The sequence below is a fragment of the Oryzias latipes genome, chromosome 11 (genome assembly GCF_002234675.1).
Source record: "Oryzias latipes chromosome 11, ASM223467v1".
Classification (NCBI taxonomy): Eukaryota; Metazoa; Chordata; class Actinopteri; order Beloniformes; family Adrianichthyidae; genus Oryzias; species Oryzias latipes.
The window spans coordinates 1,004,778-1,022,637 of NC_019869.2; the positions used below are offsets into that span (position 1 = coordinate 1,004,778).

The following is a 17,860-nucleotide window of genomic DNA, read 5'->3' on the forward strand; positions in this document are numbered from 1 at the left end:
AGTTTGAGCAGTTCTGAGCTGAGGGAGAATCTTCTGAAACCCTTTTGAAGCATCTCGATTGCACTTCTGTGCCTCTTCTTCTGGTTCTCCTGGGCTTTTTTTTCCATGACCACGGCGACCCCTGACCTTTCCATGTTCTTACTGTTTCCACTAACCAGTCTTTTGTTGTTTGCGTCCAAATGTTTTTGCTGCTGGTGTCAAATTTAAAAACCAGCTGAAACTCTTTTTAAACAGGAGTCTGATTTTTTTCGTTGTTGTTGATGTTTTGGGAATAAAGTGAGTTACAAACCACTGCCTTCACATTTTCACAGCACCCCGACTTTTTCAGGTAAAATAAAAGGCATTGATTGTGGAAGATTGCTTAGAAAGAAGGGCCGTAATCATAAAATCATTAGACATTCAGCCATCCGCACAGACAATCAGCTAATCCATGCTTCTCTTGTTTGGCTACAAATGAGTAATCTCTCCATCCGCTTGATTTGGGCGGCGTTCCACTTCCTGCTTTGTTTTTCTATTCAAGCTGCTGTTTTTAGTCGCCTGAAAATGCTTCCCGGCCATAGCCGGCGGGTCTTTGTTTTCAGAGATTTTGCAGGTATTTGGGCCTCAGATTCCAAATTGTTCTCATGGGCATCCAGCTCTGCTTTTATTACTGTGGAGGCAAACTTCTGGGGCCAAAAGGAGGAGGATTTTTGCATTAGCATTAGAAAGAAAACAAGACTTACATTGTACAATAAAGTGGAAAATCTTCACGTTCTTAGAAGTGGACCTTGAATGCAACACAGGAACAGCATTGTGGGCCTCTTCCTCCTCCTCCTCCTCCTCCTCCTCCTCCTCCTCCTCCTCCTCCTCCAGGCGGACTCAGCACTCCTTACCTCCTCTGTGGATCCAAACCTTGCAAACTAGGGGAGTTAATTGCAGCGTTAACTCAATCAGTGACGACTCACAAGAGAGGCGTTTGGGCTCGTGCTCGGCTGATTGTCTGTCTTTGGATTGCGTGCACGAGTAATTAGTTCTGGTGCTGATGTTCGGGGAAATCCAGCCGAGCCCAGCTCGTGTCTGTCAGGGGAGCTGATGGCAGGAGCGATTTAGGGCTGGCCGCCCCGTATTGGTGTTTTATCCTTCCAGAGAGACTCGTGGTGATTACCCAGGAGGATGCCTTCAGGGTCATTAACCATGATGCCTTGCTGATCTCATCCTTCCTGATAGAAACGTTCAGCACTGAACATTTCTGAGAACATTTTGCATTTGATCGATACTTTGGTTCCATAATGTATTGGAAAAAAAAATGAATGAAGTGAGAAAACTTGTGTAATGAAGCAGAATGGGACTTTTTCCCCCAGAAGTAAAGAGTCATAAACTAAAAAAGCATCAAAGTTAATGTTGAATAACCAGAACAGTGCACTGCCTTGGACTAAATAATGTGTTTCAGTTGTATGAAAACAGTAAAGAGCTTTTTTATTTTGTTCCACTTCTAACTGCTGTCTGTCTGTGTGAGTGTGTGAAACGTGCATTTATACTAAATATCACTGGTGTCACCAGTGGCGGTTCTACACTAACTTACTCCCTGGGCGAGTAACCCCACCAGCGCCCCCCCCCCCCGCCGACACATACAAAATTTGACAACATCCTGTTGTGTTCCCTATCCTCTATTTAGCCATTTTACTCAAAAAATGCATGAATTTTCTAGACTCGTATTACAGGGGGGTCAAACTCAGTCACACAGGGGCCTAAGTTAAAAACACGCTTTAGGTTTTGGGCCGAAGAAGATAAACATTTACTGAACACACTAAAGCTAAACTTTTAAACCTTTTAAACTGAACTTTTTGAACATAAATATGAATAAAAACAGGAACATTAATCCAGAATAATTCAAGTTAAACCTTAAATAACTTGTAATAATTTGTTCTCCATTTAAATATATTCTGTCAAAATTATACAAATATGAACATGCTGCAGGACAAAAAACAAAGAAAGCCTGGAAATATTAATAAGAAATTACAAATCAAATAATTCCATTTTTTTGCTCTTTCATCATTTTTTAGAGCATTTTTTTTAGAGCTGGACTCCTGCTTCGTTTTTAGCAATAATTTCTTAATGTGTGACGTCCTGTGTGTGTCTTTGTGAAACATAACAGAGGGATTAGATCTAAAAAATAAAACTTGAAATAAAACTGATTCAGCCAGCCACCGGCGAGTTGCGCTCCCCTCTCGAGTTTTTTTACTTATGTTCCAAAGACTACCGCAAAGAGGTGTGGCCGCAAGCGTCTTGTAGCAGAGGGCGGTGGTCACGTGCGCATCGGGTCTGCTGTGTCGGAGCAAAGAATTGTGGGAAATAATCTCCATTGCCTGCTTTTTTCGAAATTGGGTTGAGCACGGATGTTTGTTCTGCCTAATTCCTTTTCATGTGCCTGTTTTACGTTGTTTCACTCTGAGGTATTCTTTTTTTTTTTTTTTTTTTTTTTTTTTTTTTTTTTTTTTGCACCATAAGTGTGAAGAGGAAGTAGGAGGAAGAGATTCTTAATAGTCTGATGTGTCAAAATACCAGCATTAAGTGTCGGCTGCTGAAGCAATTTCAAATTAAAAGTGCCAAGCCTCCTCTTTGAAATCAGTATGAAGCACATTATGCGTAACGCATCAGGCACGGCAAATGCCGCCCCCTATGACGTGCTGCCCTGAGCGACCGCCCACATCGCCCATATCAAAAACCGCCACTGGGTGTCACTCAGTTCCCCACAGTAACCGTCTTTATTTTAATGCTTCAGCCTGAAAACTCAACCAACTGCTGGAGTTTCTCTGAAAGCCTCCAGGTTCAGCGTGAAGCAGAACAAACAGCAGCTGCACATCTACCTGGGGGGTTGATCCTTTCATTCTGGCGGCAGGTGGTCAATATTTAACACTCGTTCACATCAGGACCACCCGACTGATGGAGACGCGTCCTAAAGTTCCACATGCGTTGGAAACGTCTTAAAACAGAAGAGCAGCTTTTCGTTCGGACTTCTGCCCTCAGAGGCAGGAAGAGCTTCCAGGATTCTGTTGAATGAAAAGCGGTGACGGTCTCACAGTCCCGTCATCGCAGAACGTCTCACTCATGGGGTGCAAGCGGGATCAGCTTAAAGTGAAAAACAGAAACAATTAAAAAGGTTTTAAATCTGAAAGAAATATTAAAGGTTTGAGGAAAAGAAAAGAAAAAAACCCACATTTTTAAATTTGAAAAAAACGGCGTTAGCTAGTATATGATTAGCATTAGCTCGTGTTTTTACATTAGCATGAGCTTGTAATATTACTGTAGGATTAGCTTGTATTTGTGCGATAATGTTAGCTATTTGTGCATAATCTGTGGTTGGTATTTGTGCATCAGCATTACCTCAAAGTTGTTCTTTATTTTTTAAATTTACAATCAATGTTTCAGAAATGCACTCCCATTGTTTCACAAACACACAATAGCTGTTTCACACTTGCACAATAGATGCTTCACAATAGATGCTTCACATACATCATTTTAGGTACTCACAGATTAATGCTGCACGATATGAGGAAAACTCGCCATATGCCATATCAGTGATCAATATTGCGATGACAATATAACTTGCTATGAATGAGCAAATAGAGCCTTTTCTATTCTACATGTATGTTCTGGCTGCCCTCATTAGCCCGTGTTGCGTTATGGATAAGGCTCCCCGTGTTCTGATTCTGTCCACGTTGTGTTTAAAGTCTCTTCCAGCTCGGCTCCGGCTTGCCGTGGTTATTTATGACTCCCCGTATTCTCCAAAGACTCGTTTTGGTGCAGATGTGAAAGGTGCTGTGGTGCTATCTTTGTCTCATTCTTCCTCACTTGCCCCCCCCCCCCCCCCCCCCCCCCCCTCTCGCTTTCTGCCTCCCCCGGCAGTCTTCACCCGCCTGTGCAGCCTTTACCAACTAGCTGCACACTCCCACTCGCAGGAAAAGGATGATGAGACAGCAGAACTGCGGCAGAGATGGTGCGTGGCGGAGATGGGGGGGGGGGGGGGGCAGCGCTGCAGGAAAAGATGCATGTATGAGAGCCATCACTCTCATACATGCATCTTTTCCTGCATGTATGTTGGTCCCACCAGAGAGCCTCAGCCTGGGCCTCTACCTCACTCCCTGGGCCGAGCGTTTTGTTGTCATCATCATTAAACGCAGCCTTCCTCCTCCTCCTCTACCTCAAAACCTTAAAATATTCCATCTTTTGTCCTCTCACCTCTCGCCACCTTTTTGTCTGTAAATGGACCTCCTGTACGACAGCTTACACCTGGACGGACTCCCTTTTTCCTTCACCCACGCGTCCCACGCCACTCTTTCATCCTCCAACAGCAAATATCTGTGTGATCAGATGTTTAAGGATTCTAGAAACAGAAAGGAAATCTCTGAAAATAGAGGTTTGATTGAAAAAGTTCTGATTCTGATCTGAGATCTTCCTCCTAGACTTGGATCAGTTCTGTCTCTTTTATCTCTTCTGTCAGGATTCTCCCTCCTGCCTATTTTAGTTTCTTTTCCTGGACGCGTAGACTTTCCTGCGTCCTTCACCCAGCCTCCTCCACTGCATGCTCCCCTCGCTAAAAATAAAGCCCGTTTGAAGTACTGTTGCGTCGTCTCTTCCCACAAAACTGTAAGACGACAGTCTGTCATCTCACATCGGAGCGGTGCGGATGGAAGGCAGAGATAAGATTGATGGCCCACGAAGAGCTCCAGCTAAGGGAATTGATATTCATCTTCGTCGGCGTGTGTGGAACTGGGGAAGAGGAGCTGAGAGGAACCAGGACAGGAAGCGAAGCCAGAGAGCGAATGAGCTGTAACGGACACTTCCAGCCCTGCTTGTGCTACAGAATGTGGATTCTCTCCAGGATTTGACCCAGAAAATGAGAAAGATGTGTGACAGAAGCTCCTCGTGTCGGCCCAAAGTACGCACAGATGGGAGCGGGAACGTGTTATCTCTCCACTAACTAGCATGTAGGTGGAAAGGAAACCCAACAGACAGAAAAGATGCATTCAGGAGGTCAGCTGGTGTAGGAAAGCACTTTGTCTCCACCTAACGGTGCAGACGAGCTATTGCAGGACGTTCCACCTCACTGCTCCCCTGCAGGAGCCTCTGGAATGAGGTGCAGGTTGTCTAATTACAGCTCGTTAGTCATAGTTAGTGTTATAGTGACACCTGCACACACCTGTTCAGAGGAGAGTCAGCTGTTCTGTACAGAAAGTCACACAAATCTGTAATGACCCCTTACCTACAGGCTGATGCCCTCTGGAGGGGTTTCATGCATGATGGGTTGCGAGTGCAGACCGGGGGCCCCGCCGCCGCCGCCGCATTCATCGCCGCTGACAGGACCTCCTTCCACCTCAGTGACCTGGCCGGCAGCAGGGCTTTGGGGGGAGGCGCAGCGGTGGAGAGGATCCGTCTCTGCTTGACACTCGCTTCAAGGCAGATGTGGATGAAGAAATGCCGGCTTTAATAAAAAAAGATGGAATAGTTCATGAAGACTGAAAGAGTGTCAACTTCAGTGACTTCACTGGAACTTTGTGAAAGTGGAAGTTTGATCATCCCAAAAATCTAGACTGTCTATTTATCAATTAGGCTGTTAAAGATGGAATTTTTAAACCTCAGATTCATGCGTGAAATAAAAAAAAAGATTTTTAAAGCTTTGCCACGTTTAGACAAAAAAAAACAGAGAAATTTCTGTAAATGTAGTATAAATACTGAGATCCTCAAGTCTGAATGTTTTGATTATTTTCAAAAATGAGTTTGTAGGAACATGTATCCGTCTTTCCAACGTCTCAGAAACAAAGAAACCTTCAGATTATATGAAAAATACTTTGTACTAAAAAATAAATAATGTACTGTCCTTTTTAGTGTTTTTATTTATTTGACCTTTATTTTACCAAGAAGTCCCATTGGGGCTGGCCGTTGGGGCAGCAGTAAGACAGTCGACCCATGGTCAGAAGGTTGCAGGTTTGATTCCCGCCTTGCACGCCCATGAGTCAAAGTGTCCTTGGGCAAGACACTGAACCCCACCTTGGTGGTGGGCAGACGCCTGTGTTTGGCAGCAGAGCGGCCACCAGTGTGTGACTGTGTGTGTGAACGTGTGTGTGACTGTATGTGTGTGTGTGACGGTAAAGCACTTTGGGCCTTGTAGGTAGAAAGCACTATACAAGCATACGCCATTTACCATTGAGATGAGATCTCTTTTTTGAAGGGAGACCATCAATTGAGAATTAAATTACAGTCATTTCATTCTTTTTGCTGCCTTACTGATAGCACTTCTTCTGGAGGTGGTTGCCATAGTAACTCCTTTGTTATTAGATCAGTTTTCTCGTTATAGTATTTCTGGTAAAAAGGGGTACGATTGGACCTGATTTGTAGTTTTATTTCTTTATCAAAGCCATCATAATACATGTGGAAAGCTGTGTTTTTTTGTTTGTTTTTGGTTTTTATTTTGATAATGATGGAGAACATAAAGAAAATGAAGATTAAAACTGCATTTCGGAATATGTCTTTATTCAAATGACTGTGGATCATGAGCAGAAGAAAAAAATGCTGTTTGAAAAAGATCATATTTGTGATGTAGAAAATATGCTGGGCGGAGCCACAGGCTCCCTGCTCCGCCCCTTTCTGATCGTCCACCTGCAGACCAACAGATCCATGAAGGTCTTTGTTTTCCTGCATCAGAACTGGACGCCTGTGAGGGGCTGTAAGCACGCAGGGCAGAAATGGATGATGGGAAATGGGGCCAGGCTTACCTTGTGCCAACAGTCCCACCCACAACTCAGAGGGGAATTTCCAAAGAACTCCTGCCGCTCTGCAGAAACTGTGTCCTAGAAAACGATAGCGGTTAGCGGTAACTGCCTTTTCTTTCTGCGCTGACTCCTTTTCTGTCCGTCTGTCGTTTGAATCCAGGCTCCGTAGGGAGGGGTTCACGGTGCAGGTCAGCGTCAACGACTACCTGGACATCTACTGCCCTCACTACAACAGCAGCCAGCGGGGGAGGCTGGATCGCGTCGTCGCCGAGCAGTACATCCTCTACATGGTCAACTACCACGGCTACCGCTCCTGCGACCCCAAGGGGGGGTCCAAACGCTGGGAGTGCAACAAGCCCCACGCCCCCCACGCCCCCATCAAGTTCTCGGAGAAGTTCCAGCGATACAGCGCCTTCTCTCTGGGCTACGAGTTCAACGTGGGCAAAGAGTACTACTACATCTGTGAGTCGGGGGGCCTGGGGGGGGGGCTGATCTGAAATCAGGATGTTGAACTTCTCCTCCCATGAGGATCCACGGCGTGTGGGCGGGAATAATAGCTAGAGGAGGGTCGGCTGAGGACACGGGGTTAGCTGCTGTTCTGATGAGGCTGCAGGGGGAACGGGTCTGACATGCGTGTCCTCTGTTTTAGCCACGCCCACCCACCACCACGGTCACAGCTGCCTGAGACTGAGGGTCTACGTCTGCTGCTCCACTGGTGAGAGCTCCACACCTCCACCCTCCTCTTTTCTTCATTTACAGCCCTATGGAAGTGTTTCTGTAGCATAACTACAAATAAAAGTCAATAAATGTTTTTTCATTTTCATAATGAAGCTGCATTTGACTCAAAATTACAATGAAAAATCAATCCGCCAAACGGCTTTTTCTTTTTCATCGCTGCTCATAAAGAGTGATAAAAGACTTAAAATATTCTACTTCAACATCACTTATTCTGTGACGTAATCAAACCAAAAATGCAAAGATGGGGTTGAATTTCGTTTTCCCCCCCCAGTGGTGCTGAAAGAGCGCTTTGGCGGATTCCTTTAATGTTGAGTCTACAAACGCAGCTTTATTTTGAAAAGGAAAAAGCATTTCTGGTACTGACTTTAAATTTAATTTATGCTACAGAAACGCTTCCACCCCCCCCTCCATGTCGGCACTAATACATTCCGTGCTCCGGCCCCCCCACACGCGTCATCCAAACACATCCTAGAGTCACCGCTGGCATCATGACGCCCACCTTTGTTTACATCTGCATTTGTTTGGGGGGGGGTTTCTCCCCGCTTGGCCGTAACCTGCATCCGTGCATTTAGTCATCTTCAACGCAGCGGCCTTCAAGAGCGGTGCTGGCCTCGTTTCCTGTCAACCGTGGCGCCCGCTGCACCCTGACCGCCCAGGTCCCGGAGAACAGGATGGGAATCCTCCGGATGTCAGGAACGATCCATGTGACCCTGGTGAATTTCATCACAACATCATTCATTCACCGACACGTTGGAACGATTGGTTCCCCAAACTGATTCCCGTTTTCTCCTCAGTCCGTGGCATAAAGTGAAGTCTCTGGAAAACTCTCGTTTATGGGATGTTTTCTCTCTTCCTCTCTCTGGTTTCTCAGCCTCTCAGGCGGATGACGACTCCGGTCAGACGTCTCCAGACTACACAGTCCGGCCCAACATCAAAATTCAGAACATCGGTGAGTGAACTGGTTTAAAACCAGAACAGCTGTCTGTCTCCAGACATTTTGCTCCAGGAACCCCCCACATGGTTTGGGGCTTTTCTGGAGGGGCAGACGCTGGGAATGCTTTGAAAATAGTTTAGAAGATGAAAACTGATGTAAGTCAAGTGTAAAAGTGAAATAGGAATCATTTCTGCCAAAATGCAGCAGCAGAAACACGTCTGTAAACGTTACGTCTGCACAGATCCAGCAGGTCAGCGGGGGTCATGTAAGAATTGAAGGTTCAGTGTTTACCTGAGGTGAGAGCGCCTCAGCTGAGCGGTTACATAAACTGTCTACTTCCTGTGTCCGTCTCCATCCCATCTCAAACAAAAGCCTTTCTGCAGGGATGATTTAGTGAGTCTGCAGCCTGACAGCATGCAGGGCGAAGCCAGTTTGACCTGCCAGAGATGAAAACTGAAACCAACGCAGACAAAAACAGGGGAGAAAATGGCGTTTACCCGAGTGTTGAGCAAGGCACCTTCACACGGAGGAAGCAAAAAGAGAAAATAAAGAAACTGGAAGAAGGAGACAGAGAGTGAAAGATGGAGAGAAGAAACTGCAGCTAGCCGGAGAAGAAACAGATAAGGAAGAGTTGGAAAAAGCGAATGGGGGAGGGAAAGAAAAGCTCGGCGGTGGGCGAGTTGCTCAGCAGGAACTGCAGCTCCCGCTTACGTAGAGATTGATGTAAAAGACTCTGGCAGGAAATCAGAGGAAACCACAGCCTGCAGCGCTGTCATGCTTTTCTGCTGAATATGTTTAGAGGCCACATACACAACTACACAAACACACACACACACACACAGATGCAAAGCCCTGCTTTTAAACAACCCCGATGACCTCTGGACCCCCCCCCCCAGAGCCAGACCAGCCTACAGACTGACACATCATGGATGATGTTTGCTTCCTCCACCCCCTCATGGCTGCTGCTTGTCCAACTGCTTGTCCAACCGGAGACACCACAGCTGCAGTCCCGCCGCTGAGTTAGAATATTCATATTCCTGTTGGTGGAAACAGGTGGAGTAGCGGTTAGCACTCTCGCCTCAGCCGTGGTTCCAATCCCTGCTGGGTTCTGTCTGTGTGTGGGTTTCCTCCCACAGACCAAAACCTTCTTCATAGGTTCATCAGTGATTCTGAATATATGTGGTCATGTGAGGGTGTGACCCTGCAACAGGCTGGTGACCTGTTCAGGGTGGACTCAACAGTAGCTGGGATAGGCTCCAGCAACCCAGTGACCCTTAAAGAGGTTCAGCAGTTTTGGGAGATTGAAGGATGGATGGATGGATGGATGGATGATGGATGGATGGATGGATGGATGACAGATGGATGGATGGATGGATGATGGATGGATGGATGATGGATGGATGGATGGATGGATGACAGATGGATGGATGGATGGATGATGGATGGATGGATGGATGGATGGATGGATGACGGATAGATGGATGGATGGATGGATGGATGACAGATAGATGGATGGATGGATGGATGGATGACAGATAGATGGATGGATGGATGGTTGGATGACAGATGGATGGATGGATGGATGGATGGATGACAGATAGATGGATGGATGGATGGTTGGATGACAGATGGATGGATGGATGGATGATGGATGGATGGATGGATGGATGACAGATGGATGGATGGATGGATGATGGATGGATGGATGGATGGATGGATGGATGGATGGATGATGGATGGATGGATGGATGGATGGATGACGGATAGATGGATGGATGGATGGATGACAGATAGATGGATGGTTGGATGACAGATGGATGGATGGATGGATGGATGGATGACAGATAGATGGATGGATGGATGGATGGATGACAGATAGATGGATGGATGGATGGATGGATGACAGATAGATGGATGGATGGATGGTTGGATGACAGATGGATGGATGGATGGATGGATGGATGGATGGATGACAGATAGATGGATGGATGGATGGTTGGATGACAGATGGATGGATGGATGGATGATGGATGGATGGATGGATGGATGACAGATGGATGGATGGATGGATGGATGGATGACAGATAGATGGATGGATGGATGGATGGATGACAGATAGATGGATGGATGGATGACAGATAGATGGATGGATGGATGGATGGATGGATGACAGATGGATGACGGATGGATGGATGACAGATAGATGGATGGATGGATGGATGGATGACAGATAGATGGATGGATGGATGACAGATAGATTGATGGATGGATGGATGGATGACAGATGGATGGATGGATGGATGGATGGATGGATGGATGGATGACAGATAGATGGATGGATGACAGATGGATGGATGGATGGATGGATGGATGACAGATAGATGGATGGATGGATGGATGGATGACAGATGGATGGATGGATGGATGGATGGATGGATGGATGACAGATAGATGGATGGATGGATGGATGACAGATAGATGGATGGATGACAGATGGATGGATGGATGGATGGATGGATGATGGATGGATGGATGGATGACAGATAGATGGATGGATGGATGGTTGGATGACAGATGGATGGATGGATGGATGGATGGATGACAGATAGATGGATGGATGGATGGATGGATGACAGATGGATGACGGATGGATGGATGACAGATAGATGGATGGATGGATGGATGGATGACAGATAGATGGATGGATGGATGACAGATAGATGGATGGATGGATGGATGGATGACAGATGGATGGATGGATGGATGGATGGATGGATGGATGGATGGATGATGGATGGATGGATGGATGGATGGATGGATGACAGATAGATGGATGGATGGATGGATGGATGGATGGATGGATGACAGATGGATGGATGGATGGATGGATGGATGGATGGATGGATGATGGATGGATGGATGACAGATAGATGGATGGATGGATGGATGGATGGATGACAGATAGATGGATGGATGACAGATGGATGGATGGATGGATGGATGGATGATGGATGGATGGATGGATGGTTGGATGACAGATGGATGGATGGATGGATGGATGATGGATGGATGGATGGTTGGATGACAGATGGATGGATGGATGGATGGTTGGATGACAGATGGATGGATGGATGGATGGATGATGGATGGATGGATGGTTGGATGACAGATGGATGGATGGATGATGGATGGATGACCTAATGGTGGCGCTACAGCAAAGGTCATATCATCACCAATCGGGTTCATTCTCTTGTGGTCGTTAATGTTGTCAGTAAAACTGAGATTTGCAGGAAAACTTTTCAAGATACATTGATTCTAATCCAAACATTTGGCCTGATGGTGGCGCTAGAGAACAGGTCAACTCACTGATAGGTTTCATTATCAAGAGGTGATTTATGTATTTAACAAATAAACAATGTGCCGGACATAAAAACGCTGGTAACAGTTTTCTGTGGGCCAGATTGACCCCAAGGGAAAAATGTGTTGGTAATATCTGAGGACAATACGAGGGTTAAGAAAGCCGGACTCCTGTGAGAGCTTTGTCTGCAGTTTTCAGACTCAAACTGACAGTTTCTGTTTCTGCAGCGACACAATAAAAAAATGCAGTCGTGGAGCCGGAAGCCTCTTCAGCTTCTGGATCACATGAAGCATCACAAACAAAAAAACATTTTGGAGGCAGAACCGTCTCTGTTTTCAGGAAAAACTCTGGACTGACTAAACTAAGAACTTGAAATAAAACCTTTAGAAACCCGTCTGTTTTTCTGAGGGTCACATCAGGGATTGGAAACCAAAAATGGGGTTCTGCATGGGACATAAATCACAGGTTGATCTTTTAGTTCACAGCAGAGCTTCACTCTTTCAGTACAAACAGGAATCCACCAGAAAACTGGACTTTTGCGTCTTAAGTCAGTTTGAGGTTTTAAACCTCGACTGAGTTTACCAAAGTCAGAAGAAATACCTGAAGGTCTTCGTCTGTGGAGCTATATGAGGGTTTTACCCTGAAAGTGGTTCTGCTGCAGCTCGGTGCTGTGACCCGAGGTCCAGCCTCAGGCGGTTCTGGTAGAAAGTCTTGTCTCTGGCTGTGATCATGCATGTTTCCTCATTAATCTCCCATCCGCAGCCTCAGTCAGAGAGTTTGACCTCAGACACAACAAAACCAGGAATCCTGCATTCATCTTAGCTGTCAGACACGTTTCTATTCTGTGTGAGAAACTTTGGAACACAAAACTTTTTTTTTATTCTAAAGGTTTGTTTGGGAGTTTTTCATCACCATATAGATTATTATGCATCAGAAGCATCTAGACTTTTAGTTTTTTCAATAATATTCTCTAAAATGCAGTTTTATTTATTTATTTATTTATTTATTTATTTATTTTACAGTTACATAGTCATAATTCATTGTACGTGGGAGCCATGGGTCATGTGGTTTAATGGAGGGAAGTGGGAAGGGTGAAGGGTGGGTTGGGGTTTTTATTGTAATGTTGTGTGTTTACTGTTTTTAGTGTTAAAGCGCTTCAAGCTGCACAAAGTGCATGAGAAGCGCTATTTTATAAATAAAGTTTGATTTGATTTGATTTGATAAAATGTAATTGTGGTTAATCGAAATCCAATCAATCCAACTTCATCGGTAAAAAGTGTTGCTGGAAGCCCAATCCAGACAGAATGAGACGTTTCTCTCATCGTCTCACTGTGGGGGGGTCTGGTTTGGTTCGGTTCTGTTTGGAAGTGTCCCACCAGTCTCAGGTTTCTGTCTTCTTTTGGGTTTTCAGTGCTTCCTTGTCGGGTCGTCTGTTCTGTTCTGTACTAAACAATTCCTCTTTCTCAGCCAACACACAGCTGGGACTGATAGCCTCATTTATTTAGACACACCTGTAATCACACCTGGACAAGAAACAACAGGAAATAACACAAACCACTTTCAAAATAAAACACACAATAGAAAAAAAATGCAAAATAAAACAGAAATTGAGATCAAATTCCAACACCTGATTAGCTGCACGTTTGGTCCAACACCACCTGTACCTGATACTCGTGTTTTTTAGGGGGCATGAAAGCGTTTACCTGCAGGAAATGAAATGCCTCTCATTGGTTAAACATAAATATCTTCCATTTTTTTCTGCACATACAGCAAATCCATCTGTTCTAGTCTGTTCTTTTAGACCACCTTTGTTTCCTCGTGTCCCCAAACGCTGACAGTCTGTCATGTTCAGCTCAGAGGTTCTGGTTCTGACAAAAGGATTTGGGTTTTGATGCTGTGAGGCGGTCAGGATGTTTGGTGCTGTTGTGGTAAAGGTTCCCTTTTGGATTTAATATTTTGATAAGATTCTGCTTTTCTTTTCTGGTTATTCGTCCAGATGAAACTTTCTTTAAACTCCATTTTCGTCTGTCTCTTGGCTTCTGTCTGAAATGAACTGCATCGTCTGTTCTATAGCTTTGGACGGATAAACACCATCAGTTTGGCCTCCCGCTTTATTTGGTTATGCAGTCGGCTTGCAGACGTAATGGAAGCAGCAGCCTGAGACGGAGCAGAACGCTTTTGTAATTCCACTTCCACTGAATTTGACCGGCTCTTTCCGAGCCGCTTCTCCGTCGTTCCCCTCCAGCTAATGTTCTGTTGTGTCTAATCAATAGGAAGGCCACAGTAATTTGGTTTGATTGAAATCCCTCCAGGATAAAAACATCATTAGTGTAAAAAGAGAAAAAGGTGAAAAAAACGACAATGTTTTCAATTTTCTCTACCGGAGGGAAAGGCCATATGTAGCTGATGATAATTGCTGGTTTGTTGCTAATTGCATCATGTCTCTTTCTCTGCACACGCTAAAGCACAATTTGCATGCCTCACTCGCTGCCTTTAGAGTGATAAATAATGACTATATTAATGCTACGTGTCTTTGTCTTTGGCATTACCATTAACGGCCTGTTCCTCTCTTTTCACCATTTCCGTCTGTTCTCCCCTCAGACGAATTTAACCCTGAAGTTCCCAAGCTGGAGAAAAGCGTCAGTGGCAGCAGCCCGTCCCGCGATCGCCTTCTCCTCACCGTGGCCGTGCTGCTGGCATCCGGCCTGCTTTTGTCCTAGCGGCCGCCGCAGAGCCGTCCTGCACCGCTGACCCGCCCCGTCCAAAGGGCTTCGTACCTGCAGGGTGATCGGAGAGGAGAGGACGTGAGGGAAGGAGTGGGACCTGTGTGCTTCACACAGGTGAGGCGATCGCATCCAAAATCACAACCAATAAGAAGAGCAAAGTGCCATCTCAGCTGGGAGGAGCTAGAAGTGGACTCTCATTTTGTAGCATAGATTGCAAATCATCTAGGGATCGTGCTCTGGAGGAATCGGCAAACGTGGACGGAGCAGTGGACTTTAAGGCCTTGAAGCCCAGACGGATGATGGATAAACCCCAACTGTGATCCATTAGGAGCGGGACGGACCGAGGAAGCGCCCTCGCCACGGCGGGCCCTGCAGGGCGGTGAATAATGAGAACTGATGACATTGTCCCGGACAGTGAAGAATGTTTTTTCCCGCCGGTGCGTGCTAGCTGCGGGAAATAGGAGCTGCAGACTTTACAGGAACATCCACAGGCCTTTTAATGATCCGCTCTGTGCCGGCGTCAGAAACCCCCGGCTCTGGGACGGCCGCAGACGCACAGCCTGCTGTCATCGGACGCTAAAGAGCGGCCTCTTGAAAACAAATCTTTCTGCCTCTGCACAGCAAGAACCCAAGAAAAATACAGACCCAGACCGGTCATTTGGCGCCTCTTAGAAGCAGTAGACGCACCGACGCGGTTCCCTTAAGCACCGGCTGTCATTTCCAAACGTCAAATCTGAAATCAGCAATCAGCCGGGTCATTCAGGACGGCCGTAATATACGATTGTTCCGATCCCCTATTGATCTGTCATGAGGCTCACCGCCAATCAGTGGCTGATGGCCTGTGCAGCCATCCTGGTTACCGTGGAAACCGTCCCCTACAGTCGCCAAAGTGCGGCAGGTGCCTGAGGAGACATTTTTTTGCTTTGAGTCACAAAGTAACGCTGCCGCCATTTTGTTAAAAACATGAAAGGAATAAAAAAAGAGAAGAATGAATGTGAATTTTATACGGTTCTACGCAGGCGTTCATCTGATCCATAGGATGTGCTGTATTTATTTCTCCAGTCTGTTTGGTTTGGAACTTCTGGATATCTTATTTATCAGTGTGTTTACTTGAAGAGCAACTGCAGCAGGTTTTCTTCTTTGGTGTTTCGCTCGTAGATGAATCGGTGTTGGACTGGAGGAGGTGCTGTGGGTGGGATGGGTGGTCGCGTCACGCACTCGTCAGGAAACGCCTGCTAATTCTGTTGCTGAACAGCATGTAATGAGCGTGCAGACGGCGGCGCCGCTGACGGATGGGCGGCGCTTCCTGGAGCCCCATGTCTGCTCTGTAATGTATATGGATGACACACACCGTGGTGGAATGTGTGCGTTTGTGTAGAGACACGAAGACGTGACACGAAGTGTGTGCGCACCAATGTTGGTAGAATGTGTTTGTCTGCGCTTTTTCCAGTTTGTGGCATTTAGACGTTTCATTCTGATCATGGACTCATTTGTAGGATTTGAATGTGTCTGAGAAAACCTTCTGTAGTCCCAGTTCCAGTTCCAGGCTGGGAATAAAAGCATTTACTGAGGTCAAGGAGCGTCGACAGGCCTGTGTCTGCCATCGACTGTATGTGAGACCTGGACCGAGTGACCCCGCCCCCATGTTCCTAACAGGAAGTGGCTTCAAGAAGCCAGAATCCCGTAGACGTACAGTACAGACCGAAAGTTTGGACACACCTTCCAATTCATTTGAATGAGAAATAAACAGCTGTTCCTCAGTCGTTCTATTGGTCAGAAGAACCGTTCTGGATCTGATACATTTCTTCTTCTTGATGATCTTTATTTTTCCTGCAGTTAAAGTTATTCAAGTTTTAAACTGACCAATCAGAGACCTCAATAAAGTAGGTGGAGCCTGCTGGCCCCCACGTCAAAATGTTTGACAGATTTTGAGGGAGGGGTGTGGCCTTCCAGCAAGCCCACTCCTGATTGGTGAGAGTGGTTGCCATAGAAACTCAGACCATGACTGACGATGTCTGGCTCCAACAAGGCGCCATCTATACTGCAAAAGCGTTGACTGAATTGATTTCATTGGTCTGAAATCATTTCCATCATTAACCATTTTCCTTGGGTGACTTTACACTCAGTCCAGCTCTGACGTACAGTCAATGGTGTTTACCTTCAGCATTGATTAAAAACTGTACATTGATCCAAGAATGATTAAAAAAATGCCAATTAAACTCAGTTTCTCTTTTTCAACTTGTTTTTTTTCTTTTTGCTCACACAAAAACAATGTAGTTGTTCTTCTTTGAGTTGTTCTTTGTCTGATTTGGAAAAAAAAAAAAAAATTTGGAAAATCCCAGTTCCAGGTACCCATAATTCCCAGACTATGGAGCGCACCTGATTATAAGGCTCACCCATTACATTTTTTTTTTGACTTGTCCTGTCCAACAGCTGGGCAGGCAGATGAGAGCTGAGGGCCTCTTGTGTTGGACATATTTTACTTTAACAATAGGGGTTATGAATCTTCAGACAAACCAAAGGTATGTCTGAATAAACCCTTTTTGTATGTTTGAAAATCTTTGGTGTTGGACCGGACGGAAAAGGAAAGAAGGGAAGAAGAGAGAGGGACGTTAGAGAGAATGGGGGGTAGGAGGGTGATAGTAGGAGGGGAGGGGGGATAAGACCATGAAGTAGCATAGAGCAGCAAGTTTACTGGTTGTTTATCATTACGGTAAGGTTCAAATGTAGTAAAAAAAGGGCGGGGCCTGGCCACACACACACTCAAATGTTATTAACACACCTGCTAGCTGCAAAAATGTCCACATGTCAACATGTACACAAAACAGATAGTGTTCACACGCATACTTATGCCTTTAAACCAACTAGTGTGAAATATTTTATTCATTCTATCATGCAAACTATTAGTGCAAAGGTGAGCTAACACCTGTGCTCAGGTGAGTGTTTATGTTCTTCTAAAATGGATGGAGGAATGTGTAAAGAATGAAGGAGAGTGACCAGCCATCCCCATACCAAGACCCCCACCGCAGCAGCAGCGGCAGCCGGAACCCCCCAATGCCACACAGGAACAGGCAGGGAACAACCGCCCCCCGGGCGACCAAATCTGCCACCCAGGCCAGGGCCAGCAGGACCGCCGCGAGGCCCCCAGAGCCAGAGAGCAGGGAGGGATGAGGGGAAAGAGAGCGCCACCCCAGCCCAACCAGGAGAGCCCAACACAGGGCCCTACCGGAGAAGGACGCCCACAGCCCAAGACGAGCACCCATCAACACCCAGGAGTTCCGGGCATCCCCCTGCCCCAACCCCAGGTACGAGCCAGGGCCCCCCAAGGGAGACCCGCTCCGCACTCCAGGCAGCC

At 46.1% G+C, this 17,860-nt stretch overlaps 2 protein-coding genes across 3 annotated transcripts in view; both read left to right on the top strand.

Moving 5' to 3' along the window:
* Nucleotides 1–16,832, top strand: part of LOC101160423 (ephrin-A3) — a 63,017-nt gene extending 46,185 nt beyond the window's left edge. The window contains exons 2-5 of the mRNA XM_023959716.1: nt 6,910–7,211; nt 7,399–7,464; nt 8,359–8,436; nt 14,381–16,832. Of these exons, the coding sequence (XP_023815484.1) occupies nt 6,910–7,211; nt 7,399–7,464; nt 8,359–8,436; nt 14,381–14,499 (565 nt within the window). The 3' untranslated portion in view covers nt 14,500–16,832. The remainder of the gene's footprint in view (nt 1–6,909; nt 7,212–7,398; nt 7,465–8,358; nt 8,437–14,380) is intronic.
* The window catches only part of LOC105354996 (CD209 antigen-like protein E), a 686,243-nt gene that overhangs the window by 317,206 nt on the left and 351,177 nt on the right, over nt 1–17,860 (top strand). The gene's annotated exons all lie outside the window — the stretch shown is intronic.